Below are 14,493 nucleotides of genomic sequence, written 5' to 3' on the forward strand. Positions count from 1 at the left end.
CTGGATTATCATAAAATAACTAAATTATAGTCACATACAGTAATTGGATATGTGAATTAAAGGGCTCAAACCAGTAGTACGAATACTTAATACAGTTATGAGTTATGTAATCAAGGTTACAAAAAAATGTTTTTAACTCTCATAGCATTCCTACAGTCATAGGATCAAAACCAAAATCTGTGATAGTGAGAATGCTCATCTCAAAAAACAAAACAAAAAGGACCCAAAAAACAAAAAAGAACAGGCGCTGAGTTGGAATCACATTCTAACTAAGGAACCTTGTGCTCATTCTAACTAATTGAATCCATCCTAATTAAAATCATGACACTTCCTGAAAATTGAAATTCTTGATCAATGGAGAAGCAATATCACTGTTCAAAAAGCCATACAGAGAGAGGTTCTGTGATTCAGGTACGACAGTAACATCATGCTATGCAAAATATGGGAAGATGAATATGGGAAGATGACCTAAAAGTACAAACGTAAGAGGAGAACATAACTCAATGATTTTGAATCTGACTTAAGAAATGAGAACATAACTCTAAACGCATCAATTTGCAACAATCTTTGGTTTAGTTTGGTTTTGGTTATATTCTTAGACTTATTTAGGAACCTGCAACAATACCAATTGACAGCAAGTCTAATAGAGTTAATCCCTTTCTCTTCTCAAGTCTACTTTTGTCCATACAAGGAAGTGGTAAAAAGCGTAGTTCTCTAGTATAAGGTAACACATTATGTAACGACCCTAAAATTTCAAGCTTAAAAACTCAAAATTTCAAAGTCGTTAAACACCAAACAATTTCAACGAATCGAAATCATTTAAAATGCCACAGCGGATCATCTCTGAGTTCAAAATACAACTCAGTTAAACCGATTATTACAACCCAAATTATAATTCAATATTATAACAAATGGAATTGCGTAATCCTCACAACAAACTCACAAGATAGTCACACAAAATCCTCACACAAGCTGGAGATGAATAACTTCAAGTCCTCTGAGCGGTCCGTCAATTCCCGCTAATCCACACCTGCGGAGTTATCCACTACACCATCGAATTGGTGCACCGGGATTGTAAACACAAACCCGGTAAGCTTTACAGCTCGTATGAGTAAAATGAAAATATAACTCGCATATTAATATATATACGAAAATCCACAAATCAAACAAATATAAATGCACTCATGAGTCAATGGACGGCCCATCTGGTTGTCCCAAAGAAATATGAAATAAAACGCTCATGAGAAATTAAGTAACCCTTCTGGTTACCCAAATGCATTTATATTACGGGTACCAAGAACGCTGGTACACATCTGTTACCCCTCTCGTAATACACCGCCGACGTTGGATAGCCACCCTCTACCCAACATCCAAAACAATCTGAGTACCCATGAGCAGATAACCACCCGTTACCTCACATGCAGTACTAAGGCAGACAGACTAGAGCTCTAACTGTATCGTAACTTTCGCCCGGCCAAAGGCTAGGTTCCGACTTGCCAAACACGTACAATAATCTCACATCATATTGTACCAATCACGTCCGAAGACAAATCAACATTTTAACAATCTCAATGTTAAAAATCACGTACAATAATCTCACATCATATTGTACCAAAAATCATGTCCGAAGACAAATCAACATTTTAACAATCTCAATATTAAAACCACGTACAATAATCTCACATCATATTGTACCAAAAATCATGTCCGAAGACAAATCAACATTTTAACAAACTCAATGTTAAAATCACGTACAATAATCTCACATCATATTGTACAAATCAAAATCACATGCTCGATATTTAAATATCGTCATCGAAATGACATAAATCACGATAAAATCATAACAGTATATTATATAGCAAACTATATATATATGTACATATTTACCATTTATACAATATATATATAATCCATTATATCGTATACATGTCATATTTCATAAACACGTCCGAAGACAAAAACTCGTCCGAAGACAAAACTCGTCCGAAGACAAAACATTTTAACAAACTCATGTTAAAACCACGTACAATAATCACACCTCATATTGTACAAAAATCACATCACATGCTCAACATTTAATTCTCGTCATTCGAAATGACCAATTCCAATGAATTCATAACAGTATATAATATAGCAAACTATATATATATGTACTTATTACCATTTATACGATATATACGTAATCCACTATATTGTATACGTGTCGTAATTCAATATTAAAAACTCTTGCAAAAATCTTGGAATCACCGCAAGGGTAGATTCGTAAATAAGTGAGATTTTACTCACCTTCTTTCCTGCGTGCAACTTCCACGACCCTGAAAGTAATTTCCTCACTCGTTTCGTCAGTCACCTAATAGCACGATAAATGCTTAGAAAATGATACTTAAAATATCAGGTGACGAGTTCAGCACAGCTAAATGTTGTTCATAAAACATTGTTCACGGAACACTGTTCATGTTCACTAATCACTCTTTTTACTAAACCACTGTTCACAGTTACTGTTTTTACCAAAACACTGTTCACAGTTACTGTTTTTACCAAAACACTGTTCACAGTTACTGTTTTTTACCATGACACTGTTCACAGTTACTGTTACAGATCACTATTCACAGTTACTGTTACATATCACTATTTATGCGGAGTTACTATTCACAGTTACTATTCATTCGGCGTTACTGTTCACCGACCGCCACCAATCATCACCAAATTTCACCACCACAACCTAAACAACATTTCCAAGAACTTCCTAGTTGACACCAAGGTCTAAATCCGAGTCTAAACAGTCCAAACAACGAAGAACATGAAATCGGCACTATTCACAAACCTTAGAAATTGAAATTTTGATTCGGGTACTTACACTTCGATTTGGCTCGATTCCTTTTGTGGGAATGTTGCTGGGACTGAGACAAGCAAAACCCCCCAAGAATCTTGAGCCATGGTGGCCGGAGGAGGCGGCGCCGCCACAGCAGTAACTTCCGGCGGTTGCTACACCGTGTGTGGTTGTCGCCGGAGTGCAAGGCGTAGCCCAAAAGATGGAGCTCGTCGAGCCCGTCAGTTTGATAGGTGGCACGACACGAGGCGACGTCGGATGGTGGAGAAATCGGCCGGAGAAGGTTTTTGGGTCGGGTGAACAGTGCCCGAGCTCGGGTGAACAGTACCCGAGCTGATTTTTAGAAAAATCTGATTTTCTGATTTTTAATCTTCTCTCCTTCCTTTTATACTATTTCCAAAATCGGAAACGAACTTCCGATGTTAATAACTTTCGCGTCCGACGTCCGATTCGAACGCATGACGTGTCCATGGATTCGTATCGATGAGCTCTACGACTTTCGTGAGGGAAGTTTTCGCAACCGAGCGACGGAATAAAAGGCGATCTATACGTTGCGGTAACGTTACGTTTTCTAATTAAATGATCCGAGAACGTTTCCGTTTTCGTTTCGAAATGTCGCAAACCTCCAATTGTCGTCTTGAATTAATTTCACAAGTTTAACACTTTGAAAATACTCGACATTTAGTTTCTAAAAATTCGGGTTATTACATTTTACCCCCCTTAAAAGGAATTTCGTCCCGAAATTCAAGTTCACTCAATAAACAACTGTGGGTATCCCGTCTTCATATCCGACCCTAGCTTCCATGATGCATCACCTTCATCATGATGGCTCTACAATACCTTGACTAGCTCCACTTCCTTCCTCCAAAGCTTCTTTGTGGATATATTCAAAATACAAACCGGCTCAAAACAAAAGTGGTATTTTCCTTCACCTCAATGGTGTTATGATCGATCACATATGCGACACATCAGGATCATACTTCCTCAACATGGAAATGTAGAAGACGTTGTGAACGTCCGACATGCTAGTAGGCAAGGCTAGTTTTCCCACCTTCTCGAGAATCTCAAAGGCCCAACATACCTCGGCCAACTTTTCTTTCTTGTCAAATCTCACTACACCCAACTTTGGCCCAACAGATAGGTGATCGACACGGTCTACCTTAAGTGCCTCATAGGGTACCATGCCAATGCTGGAAGGGTAACTGTCATTGTAGGCGAACTCAATCAATCTCAAATGATTTCACAGCTACCTTAAAATCCAGCATACAAGCTCTCAACCTATCTTTTGTTACCTCAAACTTCCTCCATCAGACAATCTGTCACATGTCCTAACAATAATAGTCGAATGTGAGCTACTCAAAATATAATCATCCTCCCGAAACATAATGATGTTTTCAGCATGGAGGCGTCGACGCCCTCTTTTGTCTAGTTCACCACTCTCTTGCGATTTGACAGACTATCCTCACGTCATGAGTTAGCTCCTACCACTAAGCATGGTCAAAACTCTCAACATCTAACATGAGTCAAATCAATGATTAACACATGCCTACTACTTTCATCACACATAGTGGTTTTCAAATAAACGTGCTTTATCACGACAATACCTTCATGACTTCACCACAATGCATCGCTAGAATAACGAACCTACCATTCCTTCCAATCAACAAAATAATCTCCTTTCATGATCATCTTATTATAACAATCAAAAGTTGTCGTGCATGGTACCCACTCAAGTACCATATTTGTATCGGCAACACGATAAAAAAATCTTAACTCATTGAGTTCACAACCACCACAGAACACCATCTTGGATTAAGAATTACTCTAAAAAAAATTCACCAGAGAATTGACTAATATACGCACAAGGCAGTAGAGAACCTCTACCGCCACCACAAGAGTGACGCATCCCATCACACTCACCAAAACTTACCGTCGAAAATTAATTACAGCTTCCTGCTTCCATGAGTGGTATGCCACAATTTGGGGTTCAAACAAAGAATGCATTTATCTCCCAACGGTGGAACATGAAAAATTAGGTGAACTTTACAGCGCAAAATCCAACACGACCACAACCGAGATATACTCTACCCCTGGTTCATACATGCCTCAAATGCATGACATACGGTCCCACACAAATGCCCCAGTGCATCATCTAAGATATTGGTTCCTCCCACCGTTGTAGTACTAATAAGTTTAGTAATTACTTCAACAGAACCCGATATTAGGTCCACCATCTCCTCAAAACTAACCCAAAATGATCGCTATACCACTCTAAACAGTTGTTTCTTTACTTTCATTAAGAACCCTCATGGCCAACGCATTCGGCCAAAATAACTTCTCTGCAAGCAGTAATATAATTGATTACTCTTTATCGTAAAATTTATCCCTTGTTGAACACTTCAGTCAACTTCGCCTTATCCAACAATAAACAATCTGATGCATAGAGGGAAAAAAAACTCTAAGTCTCCAACACTAACACCACTTGCACTTGAAAAGAAGATTTAGTCCTCAACCATTTCTTTACCAGTTAGAAGGTACTTGTCACGACCAATTCGTTAAAACACCACTAAGCTAAGGTCATCTCATACCTTACCTTCAATAGAGTTACTTCACCGCCATTGCGTCTCATTTGGACCAGTGGCATTGTGAAGTTCCAATCCCCAACACCAAAATAAATAAATCCTGAAAGACCAGCGTTCTCATTTAAATGCTCATCTAGCAAATAATTAATTCATATCGCCACATTGAGATTTCTCCATCACCTTATATTTCTTGCTCAGCCAAGAACAATGCGTAACATCAATTGTCTATAGCCGAACCAAAACAAGTTTGGAATGTCACGTCGACAAAATGTCAATCTCAATTCAATAATTGTATTACCACTTTATGGACGTATCATACGCCCTACCACTCTGTTACCAATAGCGTTAGAGATGCTAGTCACGAAAATTTTCGTTAACCACCTCCAACCTATGGTCTACACATCTCTTACCTGAACATAATATCTCAACCTTGTTAGGCTTCAACTTAGATTAGTTGCATAACTAAAATCTAGTCCTTAACATTTAAACACTGAACATCCCTCAATATAAGGTCAACGCTCTCTATCAAGACTCCTTGATAGTTCTCTGCCCTGATAGGAAACTATATACTCAAACCTGTTAGCATTCTAGTATCTGGATCGCATGTCAAACTCAGAGAGTATTGTAGCCTCTCTAAGCTGATCGCACCAGTCATTAAGTCTTTGAATTCATTTGCCCCATCCATACGGCGTCTTCGTTATAGGGGCTATAACACAGTATCTCCTGAAACGTCTCGCTTTACTCTGATATCACAACGATGTCTGTGATAGCTACTTCAGATCCACATACTCAACATATGCCATGACTCAAGCTCTCATGGCATTATCCGCCTCGAGTCAAAGATACGAAACTCTGGTTTCCTGGGTCTACGAATGAACCCACCATGTCAAAACAATCAATCACCGTGTACTGCGTACTCAACCAATCAATTCCTATGATCACATCATAGGTATGATCCGGAATCACGATCAGATAAATAGAGAACTCTCCACTTCCAATCACAATAGGACAAGCCTTTCATTGTCTCCAATTCGAGGAACACTCCAAATGCGAAGTGACACATAAAGAGTTTCTCATAGATGTAGAAGTCAATCATAACATCTCCTCTACCTAACTATCACTAATAAGTGTCGATATCATCTTCTTCTCTTCCTCAGGGTACTCAATCATCTCAAAGTAGATTATGATGTCCTCGATCCAGTGGTCCACTACCATATGATCCAAGCCTTTATGAAATAAGACGTTGACAGACGATTAAAGTCCTTGATCAACTTAACACACGACTATCGTCGTCTCTAACGACAGCAGCAGGGTCAACCTGTTCTGCCCGTGGAGCAGCCTCCTCGTAAAGGTTATCCACATTGCGGACTCGGCCTGCAACCATACCTCGGCCGCGACCTCTCGTCCGTCCTCGGCCCTGTTCACGGCCCTTTTTCCAAATTCATCACCATTCAACAATTAACACTCAGTCATACATGTGAAGTCTCGAATTCGACAAAATAGATCCAACCAATATTAATCATGAAATTTCAGAAGAAGGTGAATCATCGGATTATCGTCACAATACTCTCTACAGGACCAAACCATAAGGTATGGCTCCTAACACTCTCGCGTACCCGACAACATATCAATACCGAGGAGCATGTGATGGGTGCCCGCCTGCAGTCGGATCATCGCTCCCGGATAATATTGATAATCGCCAAATACACACTTAGGCTCTGATACCAACTGTAACGACCCTAAAATTTCAAGCTTAAAAACTCAAAATTTCAAAGTCGTTAAACACCAAACAATTTCAACGAATCGAAATCATTTAAAATGCCACAGCGGATCATCTCTGAGTTCAAAATACAACTCAGTTAAACCGATTATTACAACCCAAATTATAATTCAATATTATAACAAATGGAATTGCATAATCCTCACAACAAACTCATAAGATAGTCACACAAAATCCTCACACAAGCTGGAGATGAATAACTTCAAGTCCTCTGAGCAGTCCGTCAATTCCCGCTAATCCACACCTGCGGAGTTATCCACTACACCATCGAATTGGTGCACCGGGATTGTAAACACAAACCTGGTAAGCTTTACAGCTCGTATGAGTAAAATGAAAATATAACTCGCATATTAATATATATATACGAAAATCCACAAATCAAACAAATATAAATGCACTCATGAGTCAATGGACGGCCCATCTGGTTGTCCCAAAGAAATATGAAATAAAACGCTCATGAGAAATTAAGTAACCCTTCTGGTTACCCAAATGCATTTATATTACGGGTACCAAGAACGCTGGTACACATCTGTTACCCCTCTCGTAATACACCGCCGACGTTGGATAGCCACCCGCTACCCAACATCCAAAACAATCTGAGTACCCATGAGCAGATAACCACCCGTTACCTCACATGCAGTACTAAGGCAGACATACTAGAGCTCTAACTGTATCGTAACTTTCGCCCGGCCAAAGGCTAGGTTCCGACTTGCCAAACACGTACAATAATCTCACATCATATTGTACCAATCACGTCCGAAGACAAATCAACATTTTAACAATCTCAATGTTAAAAATCACGTACAATAATCTCACATCATATTGTACCAAAAATCATGTCCGAAGACAAATCAACATTTTAATAATCTCAATGTTAAAATCACGTACAATAATCTCACATCATATTGTACCAAAAATCATGTCCGAAGACAAATCAACATTTTAACAAACTCAATGTTAAAATCACGTACAATAATCTCACATCATATTGTACAAATCAAAATCACATGCTCGATATTTAAATCTCGTCATCGAAATCACATAAATCACGATAAAATCATAACAGTATATTATATAGCAAACTATATATATATATGTACATATTTACCATTTATACAATATATATATAATCCATTATATCGTATACATGTCATATTTTATAAACACGTCCGAAGATAAAAACTCGTCCGAAGACAAAACTCGTCCGAAGACAAAACATTTTAACAAACTCATGTTAAAACCACGTACAATAATCACACCTCATATTGTACAAAAATCACATCACATGCTCAACATTTAATTCTCGTCATTCGAAATGACCAATTCCAATGAATTCATAACAGTATATAATATAACAAACTATATATATATGTACTTATTACCATTTATACGATATATACGTAATCCACTATATTGTATACATGTCGTAATTCAATATTAAAAACTCTTGCAAAAATCTTGGAATCACCGCAAGGGTAGATTCGTAAATAAGTGAGATTTTAATCACCTTCTTTCCTGCGTGCAACTTCCACGACCCTAAAAGTAATTTCCTCACTCGTTTCGTCAGTCACCTAATAGCACGATAAATGCTTAGAAAATGATACTTAAAATATCAGGTGACGAGTTCAGCACAGCTAAATGTTGTTCATAAAACATTGTTCACGGAACACTGTTCATGTTCACTAATCACTGTTTTTACTAAACCACTGTTCACAGTTACTGTTTTTACCAAAACACTGTTCACAGTTACTGTTTTTACCATGACACTGTTTACAGTTACTGTTACAGATCACTATTCACAGTTACTGTTACAGATCACTATTCACAGTTACTGTTACAGATCACTATTCACAGTTACTGTTACAGATCACTATTCACAGTTACTGTTACAGATCACTATTTATGCGGAGTTACTATTCACAGTTACTATTCATTCGGCGTTACTGTTCACCGACCGCCACCAATCATCACAAAATTTCACCACCACAACCTAAACAACATTTCCAAGAACTTCCTAGTTGACACCAAGGTCTAAATCCAAGTCTAAACAGTCCAAACAACGAAAAACATGAAATCGGCACTATTCACAAACCTTAGAAATTGAAATTTTGATTCGGGTACTTACACTTCGATTTGGCTCGATTCCTTTTGTGGGAATGTTGCTGGGACTGAGACAAGCAAAACCCCCCAAGAATCTTGAGCCATGGTGGCCGGAGGAGGCGGCGCCGCCACAGCAGTAACTTCCGGCGGTTGCTACACCGTGTGTGGTTGTCGCCGGAGTGCAAGGCGTAGCCCAAAAGATGGAGCTCGTCGAGCCCGTCAGTTTGATAGGTGGCACGACACGAGGCGACGTCGGATGGTGGAGAAATCGGCCGGAGAAGGTTTTTGGGTCGGGTGAACAGTGCCCGAGCTCGGGTGAACAGTACCCGAGCTGATTTTTAGAAAAATCTGATTTTCTGATTTTTAATCTCCTCTCCTTCCTTTTATACTATTTCCAAAATCGGAAACGAACTTCCGATGTTAATAACTTTCGCGTCCGACGTCCGATTCGAACGCATGACGTGTCCATGAATTCGTATCGATGAGCTCTACGACTTTCGTGAAGGAAGTTTTCGCAACCGAGCGACGGAATAAAAGGCGATCTATACGTTGCGGTAACGTTACGTTTTCTAATTAAATGATCCGAGAACGTTTCCGTTTTCGTTTCGAAATGTCGCAAACCTCCAATTGTCGTCTTGAATTAATTTCACAAGTTTAACACTTTGAAAATACTCGACATTTAGTTTCTAAAAATTCGGGTTATTACACATTAAAAGGTGAAAATGCTAAACACTTCCATTGCATCAGTAATTCATACATGAATGACTGGATATATGCAACAAATTCGGCCACTGTCAAGCCCAACTAACAGTGACTATAAACGATAAGAACCCCCAAAATATGTAGCAAACTATCATACAATAGTCTAAAACACCATTATACAAGACTAAAATGGATAACATGAATTTTCTACAAAAATACATAATGTCACTTAGCTTCACTAAAAGGGGACTAATGAGTGCATTATATGATCCCACAAACATAGATAATACACTCCTCTGAAGTGTCATTGTGATGAAATCTTTGTGCTACTACATAGGACTCAATTCGAAACCCTGACCTATGCGAATCCTAACCCAGTCCCCTTCCCTCCCTCACCATTTAGGCCAATCCCAAGGCTTAGGTTCGAAAGCTTTCCAAGGCTGCTTCATCCATCAAACTTTCATATTCAAGAGTAAAGGGCGAAAATGTAAATGCCAGAATCCAATGGGAATCAGATAATTCATAAAACCCTAAGACCAAAAAACAAAGCAAAAGCAAGCCAAATCCAAATTTGCCATCGTAATACAAAACAAGAAGCCATGGGTTAAACAACAGAGATGAAAATCGTGCCTTGAGAGCTGAGCTTGTGGATTTTCAAAGAAAACCGCCAGAGATTTTCAGAGTGAAAGAGTGAGTTCCTAAGCTCACCGAAAAATCAATGAACGACGACGTTTTGAGCAAAGCTTATACGACGTCGTTTGGAGGATTCCCAATAGGAGTAGAAGTCTCGATTGAGACTCTGAGGTGATTAGGAGGAGAGGAAATCACGCCTAGCTTCATCAACCTAATTACAATTCTCAATCGCTTCAAACTTTATCTAGCATTTGCAGCATTCGTATTTCTCTCATTGTGTTCATCAATGGCGGACGCGGAGACCTTCTACAGCAACAAGGAGATTTTCCTTCGCGAACTCTCATCAGCAATTCCTACATCATACTCTCTCTCTCTCTCTCTCTCTCTCTCTCTCTCTCTCTTGCATTGTTTGATTTGTGAGACTTTGAGATTGATTGTGATGCGATTGTTGGGGTTTGTACGTGTAGGCTTTGGATACGATTCGATTCGAGACCTGACGGGCAAGAGCAAGCTCGATGCTCAGCCGGAGCTTTTCATCAGGCTTGTGCCTGATAAGGTCAACAAGACTCTCTCCATTATTGATAGTAGCATTCGCATGACCAAAGCAGGTGAGCTATTACAATCCTTTTATTTCGGCTTTGTCAAGTTAGAGTTTTCAGTACAATGCATGAGCTTGTTTTCATTTTGATTCAAGAATTGTTTTTGACTGTGTATTTGTTGTGTGAGAGATTGTTGCAATTGTTCTTTGACATTGAATCGTTGTCGAAACGTAGTGCTCTTTGTTTTGTTGCCATATATCTCTGGTTTGTGTTGAACATGTTGCAAGTTTATGTAAGAAACTATGTTTCTAGTGCAATTGTTAGATTTATTCTGAGTCAATATCTTTTATGAATGTGATGATGCTGTTGAAGGTTTGATACGAGAACTGTTATATGCATCTGCTAGCTAGGTAAGCTATTTTGCACTGACATTGATTCAATGTCGAAATTTAGTGCTCTTTGTTTTGTTAGTCTCTGATTGTATTGAATAAGTTGTAATTTCTTGAATAAATTAGTCATGTTTCTAGTGGAATTGTTAGATTGACACTGAATCAATATGTATGATGAATGTGATGATGCTTTTGACATTCTGTTACATATAATTACTCTGCCTATCTAATAGGTATATAGCAATTGCTGCAACTGTGTATTGACATTAAATCGTTTTCGAAATTTGGTTGAGGAAGAGGGCCGAGGGCCCGAGGCTGATAAGAATGACAAGTCTGTCAAGGACCTTGTGCAGCTGCTGTTTGAAACTGCCCTCTTGACTTCTGGATTCAGCTTGGAGAATCCCAACACTTTCACGGCAAAAATTAATAGGATGTTGAAGCAGCATTGATGAAGATGACACAGCCCGTGAAGACGTAGATATGCCTGCCTTGGAGGACGATGCCGCAGAAGAGAGCAAGATGGAGGAGGGTAACTTGCTTGAGTTATTAGTTATGTCATGAGTGTCTATTGTATTAGCGTACTTCTATTTCTATGTTTCTGTATTGAGGCATTTTTCTGATATCTGAACTCTTCCAAACCTAGTATATGTTTTTTGCCTCTTTTTAATTGACACTCATTTCTTTACTAAACATCTTCTACATATCTTTGTAGTTATATTCTCATGCATATATACCTTCTCTAATATTTGTTTCTTAAGAGTTGAGCCAAAACAAGGATTTGAAATGCAAATGTAAAATGTGTCTAAGTGGGCACGCCATTCACATCGACAGATAGGAAGCACTGAAGTAGCAGCCCTAAGTTCCCTAACTACTACTATGTACTGCTGCCAGTGTGCAACATCTACTTCAAAGAACACTAGGCATTTGGTCCACCTCCATCTAAAGCTAATATGTTAATCGAATGTCTAGAGGGAATGAAATAAATAAAACAACCCTAGTGGTCATATATGGTTACTACTTACTAGTTAACTAGAACAAAATAGACTACTTCTGAGAATACATTCCACCTGTTTGTATATTGAGATTGGTCGCCTTGGATGATAAATGTGTAGGCACTTCTCAATTCTCAATGCTTTACGACACATTTTCGTGATGGGCATATATTCGTGTACATGATGACTAAGTGCAACTGTGATTCGTTAAATTTTGTATTCAAGTCACGTCCTTGTATATTTTGCTCAGTGTTATATGTACAAGCACTTGTCACAACTCACAACTATATTATTCACCATAAAAAAAATAGAAAACACTTCAAACAATGTCACTCGCAAAACAAAACGTGCCTAACTAATTTACGTCGGAAGTTCATTTAACAACTGAACCACATCTTTCATTTGGGGCCTCTGCCTTGCAGACTCATGAGCACATTCACCAGCAATTTCAAAATACCTCTTGACACTACCTTCATCCAAGTCCTCCCTTGCAATACTCGAATCCACCATGTCCATTTGCCGGTTATTCGCCACCATTTTCCTCGCCCATTCCACTAACCCCATCTCCTTTCCGTCAAACGCACTCGGCAAATTAGGCCTTCTTCCCGTGGCAATTTCCAGCATCAAAATCCCGAAACTAAACACATCCGCCCTCACGGTCGCCACCGTGAACCCCTCTTTGTACTCGGGCGGCATGTACCCCATGGTGCCAGCGAACTGCGTCGATACGTGGGATCTTGACGTGTCAATGCTCCTCGCGAGCCCGAAATCCGCAATATGAGCCTCATACTCCCTGTCCAACAACACATTGCTAGCCTTGATATCCCTATGAATTATAGGCTTCTCCAACCCGTGCAAATATGCTAACCCATTCGCCACGCCCCTAACGACCTTATTCCTCGTTTTCCAAGATAACGGTAATTTAAGCCCAGCCGTGTCATCATAGCCGTCCAAGTCCGTTGACGACGACTCGTGAAGCCAACGGTCCAGATTCCCCCTCTCCATATACTCGTAAATCAATATCCTATCGGCGCCGGAGACACAGTAGCCGAGAATTTTAACAATATTGGGGTGCCGGAGCTCACCTAGAGTCTCCATCTCGGCCTGAAACTCTCGAAACCCCTGAAAGGCGTCGGGATCGAGCTTCTTGATGGCGACCTTGAGGCCGTCGGAGAGCTGGGCCTTGTAGACGAGGCCGAAGCCGCCGTCGCCGACGACGAGGTCCTTGTTAAAGTTCTTTGTCGCCTTGAGGACTTCTTCCATGGAGAACTTGAGTTTGGGGTCGAAGGAGGCGCTCTCGTCGACGAGCCGGGCCGGGTTGTTGTTGTTGTTACGGACGGCAACGGTGCGGCGGTGACGGGAGCAGGTTGACTTAGACTTGGCGCCCTTGAGGAGGATGTAGATGACGGCGAAGATTACGGTTATGGCGAAGAAGCTTCCGGTTGCGGCGAGGACGGCCTGGAAAGTCTTCTCCATGGCCATGGCTGGTGTTGTAAGTGTTGTTTGATCGAGAGAGAAGGATCGATGGTGAGTCAAAGAATGGTGGTTCAGGTGAGAACGGAGATGGGGGCTTTGGGAATATAGAATGAAAGAAATGGAGGCACAGTGATGAAGGGGGTGAGGACTTTCGTGGAAGATGGGGTTGGAGTTTGACTTGGTCTGAGCTTAGAAGTTAGAATGATCGATGAAGTCGTACTGATGACTGATCAGTAAACCAGAGGAACGCGCTCAGACGCGCCAAGTATGTTCATTGCCTCATTGGATGTTACTGAGTATGATCGTGTAATTACTTGCAGGTGTACTTTGGAAATCTAGAATGCTTTGGAATTGGATTAATCTTTCCACCCATGATGGATATTTGTAATTCGGTATATCTTACTTATCTCATGCTTCTAGTGTGTCTTGGGTTACAAGTTGTTCATTAGTCATTACGTATCCTTAAA

General features: G+C 39.9%; 1 protein-coding gene and 1 long non-coding RNA gene across 3 annotated transcripts; both read right to left on the reverse strand.

Annotated features, from left to right (window-relative positions):
- Positions 1–799: 799 nt before the first annotated feature.
- On the reverse strand, positions 800–9,625 carry LOC126784517 (uncharacterized). Of its 2 annotated transcripts, none has more exons than XR_007670939.1 (3): positions 9,321–9,625; positions 2,290–2,353; positions 800–1,045 (listed from the first exon to the last, which is right to left on the reverse strand). It is a non-coding gene; the product is annotated as an uncharacterized LOC126784517 (long non-coding RNA). The 2 variants fall into 2 exon arrangements; XR_007670938.1 differs by lacking the exon at positions 9,321–9,625 and adding an exon at positions 2,861–3,161.
- Positions 9,626–12,742: 3,117 nt separating this feature from the next.
- On the reverse strand, positions 12,743–14,213 carry LOC126784510 (phytosulfokine receptor 2). The gene has a single exon (XM_050509975.1). The coding sequence runs from the start codon at positions 14,030–14,032 to the stop codon at positions 12,911–12,913; it is 1,122 nt and encodes a 373-aa protein (XP_050365932.1). The 5' UTR covers positions 14,033–14,213; the 3' UTR covers positions 12,743–12,910.
- Positions 14,214–14,493: the final 280 nt, after the last annotated feature.

This window comes from Argentina anserina, chromosome 2 (assembly GCF_933775445.1).
Source record: "Argentina anserina chromosome 2, drPotAnse1.1, whole genome shotgun sequence".
In the NCBI taxonomy this organism is placed as follows: domain Eukaryota; kingdom Viridiplantae; phylum Streptophyta; class Magnoliopsida; order Rosales; family Rosaceae; genus Argentina; species Argentina anserina.

What these genes read in the sequence shown, in the direction of transcription:
- LOC126784510 (XM_050509975.1), bottom strand. Translation starts at nt 14,032, where the DNA reads ATGGCCATGGAGAAGACTTTCCAGGCCGTCCTCGCCGCAACCGGAAGC.